At 37.0% G+C, this 17,909-nt stretch overlaps 1 protein-coding gene across 4 annotated transcripts in view; it reads left to right on the top strand.

The window, feature by feature from the left end:
• The window catches only part of LOC118764821 (prolyl 4-hydroxylase subunit alpha-2-like), a 36,648-nt gene extending 18,739 nt beyond the window's left edge, over window positions 1-17,909 (top strand). For all 4 annotated transcript variants that reach the window (XM_036505882.1, XM_036505881.1, XM_036505884.1 and 1 more), the window contains 6 exons: window positions 310-424; window positions 2,345-2,395; window positions 6,064-6,144; window positions 12,213-12,280; window positions 13,244-13,340; window positions 17,358-17,909. In XM_036505882.1, the coding sequence (XP_036361775.1) occupies window positions 310-424; window positions 2,345-2,395; window positions 6,064-6,144; window positions 12,213-12,278 (313 nt within the window). In that variant the 3' untranslated portion in view covers window positions 12,279-12,280; window positions 13,244-13,340; window positions 17,358-17,909. The remainder of the gene's footprint in view (window positions 1-309; window positions 425-2,344; window positions 2,396-6,063; window positions 6,145-12,212; window positions 12,281-13,243; window positions 13,341-17,357) is intronic.

Raw genomic sequence — 17,909 nt, 5'->3', positions numbered from 1 at the left:
TGGCACCTTGGGCAAGTGTCTTCTACTATAGCCTCTGGCTGACCAAAGCCTTGTGAGTAGATTTGGTAGACGGAAACTGAAAGAAGCCCGTCGTATATATATATATATATATATATATTGTGTGTGTGTGTGTGTATGTTGTGTATCTCCGGAATATCATGATAACAAGAGCATTGATTTCATCTTGAAAAGTTTTATTTCAAAAGGAATGGTAATACTGTTCTTATTCACTATACCACTAACAAGATTATGGAATATTGAAATTCTTTGTTTCTGTTTTTCCTTTTCAATCACTGTGTCATCATCCAGCACATGGCTTCCAGCTGAAGATAAAATGAGTGAAGTCTTGTGTCGACGGATCAAACTGATTACAGGATTGCAGACTGATTTCAAACTTAAAGACACCAACAGCGAGTTATTTCAGGTAAGAATAGGTGTACATACTTGTTCACATACACACACACACACAATAATAAATAATAAAATGAACAAATACAAAACAAAGGGGTTTGTTTCTTAACATTTGTGAAGTATTTACCGTAAATCCTTGAGTATAGTCCACCCTTGAGTATAATACGCAGGGGATTTTTAGGGGCTGTAACTCTGAAAAACTTAAACCTTGTTTATAATACACACCCCCTTCTCTAACTTGAGTCAAGGAGGTCTATATAACGTTCTTCATTTGTAAAACTGTATATGGTAACGTCCTTTATTATTATTGTATATATAACATAATGCAAACGTGTAGCTTTTTTGTGCATTTTGTTTGCAGAAAATAAAGAAATAACAGTAATAGCATTTAATAAATGTTGCTTACTGCAAGTTATGGATGATTCTTTTATGACTTCATTGCTTTCAGGTTTAGCTTAAGGTATTTTCGCGCCTGACATCACAAAATGCTTCTGAATAAACATTGCCGGACAGCAAATAGAGACTCGGACATTGCTTAGAAAATAATTTTCATTTTTAATCTCGTATATAGTACGCACTAGGGATTTTGACCTTTAAATTTTGGGAAAAAAGTGCGGATTATACTCGAGGATTTACGGTACATGTCTTTCACACTTACTAACTATGAATACTAATGAATATTATGGTACTTAATGATGTTAGGAAAGAAAACGTTGCTGCTGTTGCATCTGTTGCTGTTGCTGCTGCTGCTGCTGCTGCTGATGATGATGATGATGATGATGATGATGATGATCATCATCATCATCATCATCATGAGGGGAGGGCGAGGAGGAAAAGAAAGAGGAAAAGAAAAAAGAAGAGGAGGAAAAAAGTGTGTTGAGTCTCAATGATAGTTTGATTATATGGATATTGAAGCAGCTGATGTTGGTTTCGTTACTGCTACCAATAATGATAATGATGATGATGATGACGATGACAAAGACAATGACGATGACGACGATGATGATAATCACAGCAACGATGAGGATGATGACTGATGATTATGATGACGATGAAGATGACAACAACAAAGATGAGGATGATGATTTGTTTTTGTTGGTTGTGATGATTTTGGTAATAGTGATGGTGGTGGTGGAGGTGGTGGTGGTGGTGTTGGTGTTGGTGGTGGTGGTGGTGTTGGTGAAGTAATCACTCAGGTAATCACACAACAAGCATGGTATTCCTTGTTCAGGGACACAAACCATTGATTCAATACTTCAATGTCAGAGTCACTGTGTTGGTAAATAAAATCATTCATCATCATCATCATCATCATCATCTTCTTCATCTTCATCAGCATCAGCATCATTGTTATCATCTTCATCATTATTGTCATCATCATCATCATCAGCTTCACCATTTAATGTCTGTTTTCCATGCTAGCATGTGTTGAATGGCTTGACAGGAGCTGGCAAGCCAAGGGACTGTACCAGGCTCTACTATCAGCTATGGTATGCTTTCTATGGTTGGATACCCTTCCTAACATCAACCACCTTACAGAGTGGACTGAGGTGCACAGGGCTTCTCGAGAACCTTATATTGTCAGACATCTGAGTCTATTGTCATCTCCTCCATGATGCTCAGTATCTTAAGATTAGCCCTTGCTACATTAACCCATGTCTTCTTGGGTCTCCCTCTTCTACAGGTTCCCTCCACTTTAAGCAATTGGCACTTCTTTATACACTGTTCTCATTTATACACATCACACATGTCCAAACCATTTTAGTCTTCTCTCTTGCATGCATCATCTGATTCCTCTAATGCCTAACTTTTCTCTCAACACATTTGCACTTAGTTGTATAAATAAATAAAATCATTACTATTATCATAACTTCTCCACTTCTTCATCTTCCTCCTCTTACCTATCTGTCATCTTATACCCCTTCATCCTCAGGTGATAAACTATGGCATTGGTGGCCTCCATCTGCCACACCATGATTATGTGGTAAGTAGAATCTTATTCTCCAATTCTTGCTATTTTTGCTACTGTCATCATAATGCATCATATACAAATATAATTCTTGCTGTTGTTTGTGTATTATATTACTGATATTATAACGTCTGTAATGTCTATTGTACTGTTTGTAATGTATATACTAAGAAGTATATACATTTGTCTGTATATGTTATATATATGTTGTTACCTACCTCTCATTTCCCTATCTCTTGCTCCCCCATACACACTTGCAAACACCAAAACACTGACCCATACTGTCAATTCCTCTGTTCCCACACACTTGTACGCACTTTGTACCTTGAGGAACCTCTTGGACTTCCAGCTCTGTCTGATTGTTCTCACTCCTCTTCTAAATATGAGTAACCATGTTGCTCTTCAACAACAAGAACTTCCTTGACTCCTTCTCCCTTCTCTCATACTTTAACCCCTCATCTCCTCACATAAAGCTGACCCACTCCTTCTTGGATTTCCAAGTCATGCAAGTTGCAGGGCGACATCACTAGTGCTAGTACCATGAATAAGCACGTAGTACAAGCTGTAAAATTACTGGTATTATGAAAGGCAGCCAGCCATAGAAACCATATCAAAGCAAATACTGGAGCACAATGCAGTCCTTGAATCCACCAGATGCTGGTAGTCCACTTTATATATAGATATAGATATATATTGTTGCTAGGTTTTATTGTGTAAGTGGAAACAGAATGTTTCCTGTATATACTGAGGTCATTTGGGGATCAATAGATAAAAATGAAGTCAGGAATTTAATGTAGAACATGACGATTTGGAAATTTTTATGTGCAAGAAAGCAACCTTATTGAACAGAATTCTCAGGCAGGAAACATTTAATGCCTATTATGTGAAGATATACAAGAGGGTACCCAAAAGGAACCGGAAATTTGCAATATTATTTTATTCACTTAGTTTTATATGTTTACACTTTTATTGCCTTTGAAGTATTCTCCATTTGAAGCAATGCATTGGCTCAGACACAGTTTCCACTGTTTGAAGAAGTACTGGAACTCTTGTAAAGGGATGCCTTTCAATGACTCCATCGTTTTTTTCTTCACCTCTTCCACATCTGCAAATTCCATAGCATCGGCTTTCGCCACCAGTGACCTTCGAAAAAAGGTCCAGATCAACTTCCAACTGTTCTTTCAGTTCACAACATGCATTCAGTCATGACTGCTTTTGATCTTCCATGAGCAAATGAGGCACAAATTTTGCTGCAACTCTTTTCATTCGCAATTCCTTGCTCAAAATTCGTTTTCAGGAGCTCCAGGTTACACTAGTTATATCAACAAGTTTGTCAATTGTTTGGAGATGGTCCTCCAAGATCAGTTCATGAACTTTCATATTTTCCATTTATCTTGGAGGTTGATAGTTATCCTGAACAAGATTGATCTTCGAGTGACAAGTGACCATTCCTAAAACATAGATACCACTTGTAAACTTATGTTTTGGTTGCCATTTTTCCCAACAGAAAACAGAATTTTGTGGAAGCCATCACAAAAACTGATGAACTGGGGAGAAGCACTGCAAAGCAAAGATGCACCATGTGGCAGTACAACTATATTCAACACTGCTAGTTGACATACTGATGCCTGAGGGTTACATCAAGTGATTTCTAGTGGCAGAAACCTGAACTACGAGTTTGTTCCGCAGAGAATGTTTCCAGTTACTTTTGGGTACCCCTCGTATTAAGGTTCATGGTGAAAGAAGTTGAGTCCTGGCAAGTCGCTAGCATTATGGTTCAATTCCTAATTACTACTATTTTACTTATTCCACTGATGTCTTTGAGGAAAAAACACCAAGAATGCCTCAAAGCCTGTTCTTCTATTTCCTAAAATTAATTGTACTGGTTGATTACCCCTGACCCCAAGATGGCAAGTAATTAAAATGTATTACAATTGTGCACAGAATAAATAAATGTTTATCATATTCTCATTTTAATGTGAAGAAATCCTAAAATTTCTTACTTTAACCCTTTTGATACCAAATTACCCAAAATATACTTTGGTTTTAAGGTACAGACTCTATGTTTTAAAAGTGATCTAAATTAAAATCTTCCTTTAAAATTTCATGTTAATTTATGTTTTAAACACCAGTTAATGATGACAAAGTTATTTTAGTAAATTCTTCATCATTGTCAAAATCTATTGAAACAAAGGTAGTGTATTTCAGCAGAAATATTGTAGCAAAAGGGTTAATTTAATAGCAATTATACTTATTTAATTAACGATTTTACTGAAGCATGAGAGTTTTGTGGCCAAATGCAATATTTTCTGCTCTCCCAACTTCTAAAAGTATTCTAGATCAATTAAAGTTCTCTTATTCTGAGACAATTCTAGACTGAAGAATTGAAATTGAACCATTGTACCAGTTAGTCCAACATCTAGATTGATATATTGCATCTGAGCTATTTGTTTCCTGTATAATTCTTCCTAGCAGTGAACAACTGAATCAAAGTGGAATTCTAATTCAAAATGACTAAACTATTTTCTATATTTCTATTAGTGTACAGTCATTTAGAAATTATTGTTGCTACTGTTGCTTTGTCATTCTCTATCTTCAGTCAGCTCCACTTGAAAGAAATCCGTGGTTGAGAGGAATTGCTAGTTAAATATCTGGTCACGACACCCAAAGATACCAGATTGAAGGATTCAATGCTTTCAACTTGTATGTGCATGGGAATTCTATATTCAAGCAATTCACTTAAATTTCTCTATCTAGGAAAGAAAGATGAAAGATACCTATCAAGTTAAAAAATCAAAAGCCTTTGCCTCCACTCCCTCTCCCAGTTGAGAAGTCATCATTTCACAAGTTACTTGGTAACCCCACAAGTGGTGTCACTTAAAATGTCCTAATGTTGGTGCCACATAAAAAGCATCCAATATACACTGTAAAGTGGTTGGTGTTAGGAAGAGCATCTAGTTGTAGATAACCACAGTAGACAATGGAACCTGATGCAGTTCTCCAGCTTGCCTAGCCACTGTCAAACTGTCCAACCCATGCCAGCATGGGAGATGGACATTAAATACTACTGCTGCTGATGATGATGGTGATCAGCCTTTTGACTTCTTTGTTTTGAATTTTATAATTAATTCTAAACATTGTATTGTGTTCTAAGAAATGTGAAGTTAAGAAATGATTTGAATAATTCAGCAGTTGTACTTATCAAGAAAATAACTTGTTCTGAGAATGTCTACAGTTACATTATGGAAGAACCATTGTAACCAACTAATGACATATAAAAATTATTAATTTTTTTCTTTCATTTATTTCTTGAGCGGACAAAATTTCCATTGCACTATGGTGACCTTATCACTGGTACAATTCCACAGAGACCTGATGTATTTTTCAATGACTAAAATAGCTCTTCTATGATTCAACCCTTAAGTACTCAGTACTCTCTGTAAAGCCATATCCGGCCAAAATATTCTACCTATTTTATGTTCACACTGGTCAGATCCAGGCTCTCTCACCTACCTTACAATGTCATTGTAAAAAGAAACAATCACACCAATGAAATCTTGAAGCTACAAGATAAAGTGTGATTAATTCAAAACATTTGATAGTATAATCTGAATACTAAAGGGTTAATATATTAATTCCTTAACTTCAACAAATATTTTTCTTTGATCTGTTTTTTTCTACAGAGTTACTACAGAAAAGCAAAATTCGAAGACGTTCCACTTTTTCAAAATTCTGGTGATAGAATTGCAACAGTTATACTTTACGTTTGTATTTACTTTGTTATTGTTTAATCATTATTGTTATTTTTGCTATACATGGTTGTTATATATAGTTATCATATATAGCTGTTATATATACTTGTTATAAATAGCTGTTATATATACTTACTATACATAACTGTTGTATATACTTGTTATAAATAATTGCTGTATATATTTGTTATATATTTGCTTGTTATATACATGTTATTTATAGTTGTTATATTTAGTTGCTGTATATTATTATATGTACGAGGGGCGTTCAATAAGTAATGCCCCTGACCCACTTCACATAGCAGTAGAGCAACGAAACTTGGCACAGTTATTAGTCTTTTTCTACATACGAACCATCCAGAGTTACACATTTATCTCATTGTTTGATGCAGCTCTGGAGACCGTTTTTGTAGAAGACCCCAGTTTGGTCCTCCAACACGACGTGACTTCAGAAATCAAGGCTGCATCATCTGGGAAACACTTTCCTTTCAAAAAACAACTTCATGGCTGGGAAGAGGTGAAACTCAGAGGGTGCAAGGTCAGGAGAGTAGGGGGGATGGGAGAGGAGTTGATAGCCACATGCCTGTGCTTCTGATCTGGCGACACGCGAGTTGTGGATCGGAGTGTTGTCCTGCAGGAGGAGGATGCTTTGCTGATCTTGCCCCGCCTCTTGATTTTGATAGCTTCTCTTAATTTCCTCAAAAGTGAAGCATAATATGCTCCTATAATTGTGGTACCCTTTGCCAGGAAATCTGTCATCACTACTCCGTCCTGGTCCCAGAAGACTGTGAGCACGACCTTGCCAGCGGAGGGCTGCACCCTTGCCTTCTTTGGAGGAGATGAGTCATGGTGCTTCCACTGAATTGACTGGGCTTTGGTCTCTGGATCATAGTGATGGACCCAGGTTTCATCCTGTGTAATCAGTCTTTTGAAAAATTTTGACTCATCTTCTTGGTACATCTCCAAATTCATCCTCGAGCACTCGACGCGTTCTTGCTTCTGGAAAGGTGTGAGCAACCTGGGAATCCATCTGGCAGACACCTTTTGCATATGCAAATGGTCATGAATGATAGTTTCCACAGATCCGGTACTAATCTTGACCTCATGGGCTATTTGGCGAATAGTTATGCATTGATCTTCCAAAATGGCAGCCTCAACTTGACGGACAGATGCCTCATCAATGGCAGAAGGGGGCGACCAGATCTGGGAGCTGTTTCCACAGGGTTCCGACCATGTTTAAATTCACGATGCCAGCGTTTTACAAGGTCATATGATGGGGCATAAGTTACTTTCATTTCATCAAAAGTCTCCCGAGGTGTGCGTCCTTTCAAATACAAAAACCGGATCACTGCTCGACACTCAACTGGCTCCATTTCACACTTGACTCAGTTAAAACACCTGTAAATCAGAAACCACAATTAGTTCAGAGCTGTAATTTGCCACTTAATCTATAGAGATATAAATAATTGCACATGCAAAGTTTCAGTTAGATCAAACAAATGCAAGTGGGTCAGGGCCATTACTTATTGAACGTCCCTCGTATGATGATTCTTACTCGATGATCTTCATTATTAATGCAACTCCTGGCAACACTGTGTAATAGCAACTCTGAGTGTGTGTGTGTGTATGCATGCATGTGTGCATGTTTGCAAGCATGTATGAGTATATAAGTATGTCTCTCTTTCTCTTTTTATCGATTCATGTGTGTGTGTGTGTATGTGAAATTACGATATATGTAAACAAAGTTTGCCTTTTTTTTTTAGAGGCGTTGAGATGTATTGAAATATATCATCATCATCATCATCATCATTTAGCGTCCGCTTTCCATGCTAGCATGGGTTGGACGGGTCAACCGGGGTCTGTGAAGCTGGAAGGCTTCGTCAGGCCCAGTCAGATCTGGCAGTGTTTCTATGGCTGGATGCCCTTCCTAACGCCAACCACTCCGCGAGTGTAGTGGGTGTTTTTTACGTGCCACCTGCACAGGTGCCAGACAGAGCTGGCAAACGGCCACGAACGGATGGTGCTTTTACGTGTCACCGGCACGGGGGCCAGCCGAGGCTGGCAACGAACACGAACGGATGGTGCTTTTACGTGCCACCGACACGGGGCCAGACAGAGCTGGCAAACGGCCACGAACGGACGGTGCTTTTACGTGTCACCGGCACGGGGGCCAGCCGAGGCTGGCAACGGAACCGAACGGATGGTGCTTTTACGTGCCTCCGACATGGGGCCAGACAGAGCTGGCAAATGGCCACGAACGGACGGTGCTTTTACGTATCACCGGCACGGGGGCCAGGCGAGGCTGGCAACGGACATGAACGGATGGTGCTTTTACGTGCCACCGACACGGGGGCTAGACAGAGCTGGCAAACGGCCACGAACGGATGGTGCTTTTACGTATCACCGGTACAGGGCCAGGCGAGGATGGCAACGAACACGAACAGATGATGCTTTTACGTGCCACCGATATGGGGGCCAGACAGAGCTGGCAAACGGCCACGAGCGAATGGTGCTTTTACGTATCACCGACACGGGTGCCAGACGAGGCTGGCAGCGGACACAAACAGATGGGTCACTTAACCCCTGCTTTCTGATATATGATTTGATTTTGATTGTTCTCACTGGTCTTGCCGGGTCTTCTGACGTACAGCATACTTCCATAGATCTCGGTCTCTGGTCATTTCCTTGGTGAGACCTAGAGTTCGAAGGTCGTGCTTCACCACCTCGACCCAGGTTTTCCTGGGTCTACCTCTTCCACAGGTCCCCTCAACTGCCAGGGTGTGGCACTTTTTCACACACCTATCTTCATCCATTCTCGCCACATGACCATACCAGCGCAATCGTCTCTCTTGCACACAACATCTGATGCCTCTTAGGTCCAACTTTTCTCTCAAGGTACTTACACTCTGTCGACTATGAACACTGACATTACACATCCAACGGAGCATACTAGCTTCATTTCTTGCGAGCTTACGTAAATCCTCAGCAGTCACAGCCCAAGTTTCACTACCATGTAGCATGGCTGTACGTACACATGCATCATACAGTCTGCCTTTTACTTTGAGCGAGAGGCCTTTTGTCACCAGCAGGGGTAAGAGCTCTCTAAACTTTGCCCAGGCTATTCTTAATCTAGCAGTTACACTTTCAGCACACCCGCCCCCGAAATATTTTATTCTCAAACGCATAATGATAATGTTGAATAGTATAAATAGGATAGAACATGCTTATATTACAGAAAAATTTTATTAGCTGCCAGCCTGGCCACTAACAAATTAAAAAAGCTTTATTAATAAAGCATATCACTCTACATCTGGTATTCAAGTACTATTTTTTCATCTTGTTTTACATTTATGTGCTTCCTCTCCCCTTCGTCATTCTCTGTCTCTCCATCTCTCTCCCTCACTCTTCCTCCTTTGCTCTCTTGTTGCTCGCATGTGACCATCAGCCATCTTTCTTTCTTTTCCTAACTTGAGTTGCTTTCTTTCCTTCTGATTCAGCTGCAGGGATCAGATGCATTCTTGTCTGTCTCCTGTCCAAGCTTATTCCACTGCGTTCACCACCTTGCCTCATTTAGGTTTAGCAGCCCTTCCTGTTTGTTTACACTGTCCTGTTTTTGTTACCAATTTTGATCCTCCACAAAATCCCAAATTTTATTATATTTGCTTTGTGGGAGCAACTGTTTTGTTGAAGGCACTTCTTGTCATGAATTGCTTGAAATACGAAATAGAAAAACAGCTGACAACTGATGAAGGGTCGTTCTTTATGTCGCTTGTCTAGTTTTCTATTTGTTTCATTCGTTGTTCAAAAACACAGTTCATATACCACGTATTTGTATTTCGTATTTCATGTTGTTTACGTTCTGTTACGTCCTGTGCCCACATATGAATATGTATATACATATGTATGTAAGTATGTACATATATATATGTATATATGCATATATATTATTTATATTATATATATATATAGGATATAAATAATATATATAATGCATATATATATATATATATATATATATACACACACACATGCATATATGGGTACAGGACGTTACCAAGAGCAAACATGAAATACAAAAACAAATGAGTTGAATATGCAAATAACGAGAGAAACAAATGGAAAGCAGGGCAAGTAACACAAGGAACAACCCTTCATCAGTTGTTGGCTGCCTATCTACTCCTCATTTGGAGCAGTAGCTCGAAGACAGTTGCTCCCATAAGTACCAAAATATAATTTAGGATTTACGGAGGGTCAAAGTTGGGAACAAAAACAGGACAGTGGAGACATACAAGGACACCAACAAAAACAAATATGGAGAACGAGAGTAAAATAGTGAATGCTGCAGAAATATTTTCTTTGATCGTATCAGCTGGGACCCTTGTCATCGTAACCAATGGAGTGCTCCTATATATGATTGATTGATTGATTGATTGATTGATTGATATATATATATATATATATATATATATATATATATATATAGGGAGAGAGAGAGAGAGAGAGAGAGAGAGATGAGTGTATTTTTACCTTGTTAACAATTAACACGGAAAAATAAATAAATAGTTACCAGGGCAGCAAAAATTTGAATAGTATCAGTGGAATTTTTGAAACATGTGTAGAAAGTAAAAATACTTGTTTAAACCTGCGTTAACTCCATTTTTTATTCATATATATATATATAATATTAATGTGTGTGTGTGTGTGTGTGTGTGCATGTGTGTCTGCACGTGCATGTGCATGTGTGTGTCTTCACTGCATCTGAAGAATTCTCGATACTTGTTTTTGCAATATGTCTCAAAAGCATATAAGCAAACTCATAAAGTACACATATTTGCATCATTTGCATCATAATTTCAACTATTCACCAAATGTTTGACACAGCTTCGAAGATCTACTTTCATTCTGTAAATATATGTAACATCTCATATAAATGCATTCCTTTCACTTATAATCATTTATGCACCTTTACTCCTTCATCTTTGCTAAAAATTTGTTTCTTTCTATTCTGTCGGGTTACTTTACCCTGATTAAGAAGTTGGAGTTTTAGTATTAGACCTATCCAAGCATTAACTTGGTGCCTCTCTATCCTCTGCTTCTGCTAGCATCTTCAAACCCACTATATATATATATATATATATATATATATATATAATCTGTATATAGGGATAAATTATTCAGCCGTGTACCAAATGCGCACTCAGTTATAATACGAGTAACTGCATCGAGTTGTAAAGTGCACCTGGGATTACTTATGGTAAGCAATCCCACTGTAATTCATCTGATGAGAAAACACTGGGTTCGCTTCTCAGGGTTATGAATATTTATTGGAGTGTAAATCCAAGACAATTACAATGAATATGGAGATTAGGACAACTGCATTTTTTTTTTCTGCAGTTAATTATACAGCGTATTTGGTTTAAATATCACCAACATGTTTCTGCAGCATGGAAAACAAGCAATTTCTGATGTATTAATTTCTGTATTCATTGTAATACATATAATTCCAGAACATGTTTTCAAGAAACAAAATAACACACATACACATGCATGCACATACACCACCCAAAAAAAACACACATAGATACACACGCACATACACCACTAAAAATATACATACAGAGACAAAACAACACACGCACACTACAACAAAACAAACATACACAAACACACCACTCATTGAATTATAGATTAAGGTTGTCATTTGATATCATTGTGATGAATGGTCAGTTTACCGAAACAAACCACTAAAAATTACTAGCTTTATAAGCTTCTCTATTACATGGGTATATCTACTTACTTAGAAGTCATAGTACATATATATATATATTATATATATATATATAATATATATATATATATATTAGATAGATAGATGTAGATTGATAGATGTGTGTGTAAGTATGCGTGCATGAGTATGCATATGTGTTGCACATGTGTTTGAATGGGTGTTAGTGTGTAAAAGTTATTGGGATGTAACTTTTAGATTTAAGGGTATTAATTATCATATGAAATGAAATCCAAACGTATTATTAACAACTTTGTTCCAATTTCACCAGTGGAAATCTTTTATTATTTTCCAGCTAAGTGATGTCCTAATGGGAGGTGCAACAGTGTTCCGAAACTTAACATCCATGTACCAATTGTAAAGGTTTGACTTAACTGTTTCATTACTATATATCTGACAAAATATATTAGCTATGCATCTCAATTATTTTTCAATACAATCAAGATTTGAGAGGTTTTAATTAAATAAAAATTTTGTTGTTAATTTAACTAAGCAAAAATGTTCTCATGTATGTGGTCTTGACTAAAATGTGAACATTCTCAAATAAGAGGGTTTACATCATAGAACCAAAACTAGTCTCAAGGTAGGGCAGTATCTTTTATCTTTTGTCTTTTATCTGTTTCAATCATTAGACTGTGGCCATGCTGAGGCACCACCTTGAAGAACTTTTAGTCAAACGAATCAATTCCAGTACTTATTTTATTTTTTTTTTGTTAAGCCTGGCACTTATTCTATCATTCCCTTTTTGCCGAACTACTAAGTTACAGGGACATATCAACATCAGTTATCAAGTGGTGGTGGGGGACAAACACAGACACAAAGATACACTCACACACACACACACACACACACATACACACACGACAGGCTTCTTTCACTTTCCATCAACCAGATCCATTCACAAGGCTTTGGTCACCTGAGGCTGTAGTAGAAGACATTTGTCCAAGGTACCATGCAATGAGACTGAACCCTGAACCATGTGGTTAGGGAGCAAGCTTCATATCATGTAACCATATCCTTGTACTGTATCATATTTTTCAGTGAATGGTGAAATTGGTAGAGCAACAAACAAAATGCCTCGAACTATTTGCTTGTGATTCCCCAATATTCATTCCATTGTCACTAGTAACCTTTCATCTTTGTAACAGTGATATACTAGGATCAATATAAATGACTGCTCTCTCTCCTAATGTTTGTGGTTTTGTATTTCAGTTAGAAATCATTATTTGAAATTATACAATATGTAATACTTTGTGATAATTTCTTCAATTAAATCCCACACCACATGGTTTAATATTTATTTTTTTGTTGTTGTTATTGTTTTAGGGTGCAGCAGCTGTGTGGTACAACTTACATCGCAATGGGACACCAGATACACGTCTGCTCCATGGAGGTTGCCCAGTTATATTTGGTGACAAATGGAGTAAGAGTAACTTTTCATTCTTTTCTAGAGTAACTAAACATTAACAATTGTGCATGTATGTGCTTGTATGTGTCTCTGTGTATGTGGATGCATAGTCCATGCAAGTGTCTGTATGTACCTGTATGTATATGTGTGTGTGAGTGTGTGTGTGTCTTTTATATAAAAAAACTGAAGATGTGTGTTTGTACATGTGTGTACAGGCCTTTTTCTTGATCCCCCTTAAAATTAACATTTTCATCCGATTTTGTTCACACTAGGAATGTGCATCACTTATGTTCCAGAGATGGTCATAGACTCTTCAAATTTTCCACATAATGAGTAATGTTGCCCCTAGGAGGTAAAAACACCTTCTCATAGGTAAATAACAAATACCAAAGATCGTTGCTTTGGGGGACATTAATCTTGATGAATAGTTATGCTACTTTCACTTCATCTTCTACTACAGTTCTTACACTGCCCATTTACTGGGTCAGCCTACAATCCAGTTTTCAGAAATGCTCCTTAAAATCAGCAATGGACAAATTGCATCCAACGACAATGGATACATTGACACTACCACCATTAGCCATGATGTCTCCATCCCTAACTACTTATGTTCTGCTGTTTACCCAAATCTTACAATGGAATACATAAAACCAGATTGGCTTCACGACAGGGTTGTTCTTGCACCTACAAATGTAGCTGTCATCACTCTTAACTACGAATATACTAAAAAAATAACTGCTTTAAGTATATTTGCTACATTCTCTGTGCGTGTTAACAAATATTGAGAGAGGTGTGGCTTTGGGGAGTTTTAACTCTTCTTTCTAGCAAAAAGGTACATATTGTACCCTGACTTTTAATATATATATGTGTGTGTGTATATGTATGTATACATGCACACACACATATATATATATATATACACACACATATATATATATATACACACACATATATATACATACATACATATAAATATACATTTACACACACAAACACAAACACACATACATATATATATACATGGTGCGATGGGTAAATTGTTGCCATTTTACAATTTTAATTTTGCACATGTGCATTGCTTTTGACTTTGTTGACTACACAGTTTTGTAGGAGCAGTTGGGCATCATCTATGAGAAAAACAGGTCCATGATACAATTCCCTCTGCCAGAAATTTGGAAACGACATGCTTTACTGCTTAGCACCCATACCAGAAGCTCTAATATGAACATTTCAGAGTGTTTGGGTGTCAGTCTGAGGACAGTGCAGAGGATTTGGAAAGACTTGGATGACTCTAATGGCTACTATGAAGATATGGCAGCTTGGGAAACTCACTCTCATCATTCTGATAAGAAAAGAACTCCTGAATTTGTTGGTGAGATCCAGGCCATGATTGACAACAAAATCTTCAAGTCAATCAGGTCCATTGCACAGGATATGGGAGTATCTTATCCGGGTAGGTTGTGCATGAAGACATTCAGTATTCCTCATACAAGATGAGAAAGGATCAATTTTTTTTCCCAAGCCATCATGGACAAGAAGAAAATCTGTGTTCCAAAGCTTTTGAACAGACTCATGTATCCCCTCCAACTGAACATGCTTTGGTTTTTCTTAAACCAGAAAATATTCTGCCAAAACAACAGTTGGCTTGCTCTGTCCCCAAAACATGTTCCAAGTGTGATAAAAATCAAACATCCAGTCAACATCATGGTGTCTAGAGTGATCACTAGTAATGGCAACGTTATGCCTCTGTTCATTTTCCTACACAGCCTCAGACTCAACACAGAGGCCTACATCAAGTGCCTGGAGGAGGTAGGGCTGCCTGAGTCAAGAGAGAGCTGCTGAAAGACCCTATGTTTGGCAATAGGACTCTATGACATGCCACACAGGCAGAAGAACCCAGTCATGGCTTTCTGCAAGCACATTACCCCTAACATTTGGCCACCTAACTTACCAGACTGCAATCCCCTTGATTATTATGTATGGGGCACAGTTGAGAGAGAGACCAACAAAACTCCTTGTAACACCAAAGATGAACTGAAGGCAAGGATTATAGCAGCATTCACCAACTTAAACAAGGAGACCATCCAGAAGAGTTGAAGGAGATTCCAAAGTTGTCAGTTGAAGCCAACGGCAATTTTGTTGAATAAATTTACTCTTTACTATCTCAAGATATTTTAATGTAATTTTGGTAAAAAATCTGTCGAAATGAGATGTCAGTGTTATTTTCATTTTTGCATAATTTAGACAATTTATTCACTGCATCCTGTATATATATACATGTGTGTGTGCGCGCGCACGTGTGTGTGTATGCATATGTATATATAAGTGTGTGTATACGCACATGCACACACACACACACACACACACACACACACACATATATTTATATAAGTATATATAAATATAAGTCACGCTATATGGATTCAAGTAATCTCATAGTACTCTTAAAAAAGCTCTTTAGTTTGTCATACCACAAACCATATGGAGTATATAGTAATATACATGAGAAAAGAATAAGGAAAGCATAAAAATATAAATGATGGAGAAAAATTATGATGAACTTTATTTAACAATAAACATCAAAATATCACAACAAATTTGTTTCAGTAATCCCAAAACATGTAAATATTCATCTTATCATATTTAATAATAAATAAGCTACTGACATGTCTGCATTAATGCAACATGCGAAAAGTTCATTGAGGATAATGCAAAATTTGGACTACTTTGTCAGGTGAAAAAGGTTAATTGTTAAATACACCTTCTGGACCTTATGATATATGATATATATTGGCTTGCTTGCTTAGCCAGTGGAGCAGATCGTTCAGATGCTAAAATTATGCAAAGTGTATTGTGACCAGTGATGCATAACAACATCCGATAATTTGATCAATCAAGTGATATATACATATATATATATATACATATATACATACACACATACATATATACACACACACACACACTCATGTGTGTGTGTGTGTGTATATATATGTGTGTGTGTGTGTGTGTGTGTATATATGTATTTATACCCCTGCTGTGCTTGAGGAGACCTATTGAGTCAAGTACATCAATATCAAAATAAATATCAAATGGAAATTGTAGTTATGATACCTGTGCTGGTGGTACATAAAAAGCACCATCCGAACGTGGCCAATGCCAGCACTGCCTTGACTGGCTTCTGTGCCGGTGGCACGTAAAAAGTACCAACCAATCACAGCCACTGTGCTGGTGGCACATAAAAAGCACCCACTACACTCACAGAGTGGTTGGCGTTAGGAAGGGCATCCAGCTGTAGAAACACTGCCAGATCAGACTGGAGCCTGGTGCAGCCTCCTGGCTTCCCAGACCCCGGTCGAACCGTCGAACTCATAACAGCATGGAAAACGGACGCTAAACGATGATGATGATGATGATATATATATATTATACATATGTATATATTTATACATAATTAAGGATAAAATCATTAGAAAGATTTTATCAAGTAGCCAGCATGCAATAAAAACCATGTAGGTAACAATTAATATTAATAAATAATTATATAGATATAATTATAGTAAAGGGGGCTGATAAACAACACCGACATGCTAGAGAGAGATGCCAAATGGTGCTAAAAACCACATCTTGCACTCCGTTAGCACAGGTTGAAAGTAAGAAACTCAATAAAGATTTTTTTTTTAAATTAAAAAAAAATTTTTTTTTAAACGGTTAGTTATAGATTGATTTCTAGCTTAGAGATATAAAATCCCTTTGCCGTCTTCAGTGTAATATACAAGTTGAAAGCAAGAAAATTAATAAAGAAGTTTTTTAAAAAAGGGCATGATGCATATGCATTTATATTTATGCGTGTGTGTATGTGTGTGTACATGTGTAAGTATGTGTGTGTTACTGTCTCTTTGTTTTAACATCACATGATAGTTGCACATCACCAATTATATTGTTTTACTGGTTAAAGACTACATCTATGTATTATTTTAATACTGAAACATCTCAAAAGACTTTGCTATGTTGTCTTGTTTCTTTATTTAGTAAGTACCAAATGGATTCGAGAAGCAGGACAAACATTCAGAAGACCATGTTTATTAGATCCCCATTTGTAAACTGGGAAGTGACTTTGACACCAAAAGCTTGTGAAGAATATTGAAAAGCAGAGCACATTTCTAGAAAGCAATTTTTATTATAATATACTGATGATAAATAGAAAAGAAATAATGTTTTTTTTTTTCAAGTTTCACTCTGAAGAGATTCAGATAAGATTGAAATACATGCAACTAGTTTTTATTATCTTCATTACTAATAAATAAATCAACAAATTGTGCTTCTACAGTTGAGTTTTAATTATTATTCCCATGAAGTAGCTAAAGTAAGCCATCATACCGAATCCTCACAAAAAAAAAACAAAAAAAAAATAACTAGACTAGATTTCATAGTGAAAAGATAATAAAAGATCTCTTAAAGAAACTAACAACAACAATAGTGTTCTGATAAAAGAAATACTGGAAGATGACAATTTGGAAACAACATGGGATGAAGTCTGAGGGAGAAATGCTGTGTTAAGTAAATAAAATACATTTAACTGTT

This window comes from Octopus sinensis, linkage group LG9 (assembly GCF_006345805.1).
Source record: "Octopus sinensis linkage group LG9, ASM634580v1, whole genome shotgun sequence".
Classification (NCBI taxonomy): domain Eukaryota; kingdom Metazoa; phylum Mollusca; class Cephalopoda; order Octopoda; family Octopodidae; genus Octopus; species Octopus sinensis.
Note: the sequence above shows the minus strand (reverse complement) of the source record. Positions and strands in the feature narration are given on the sequence as shown.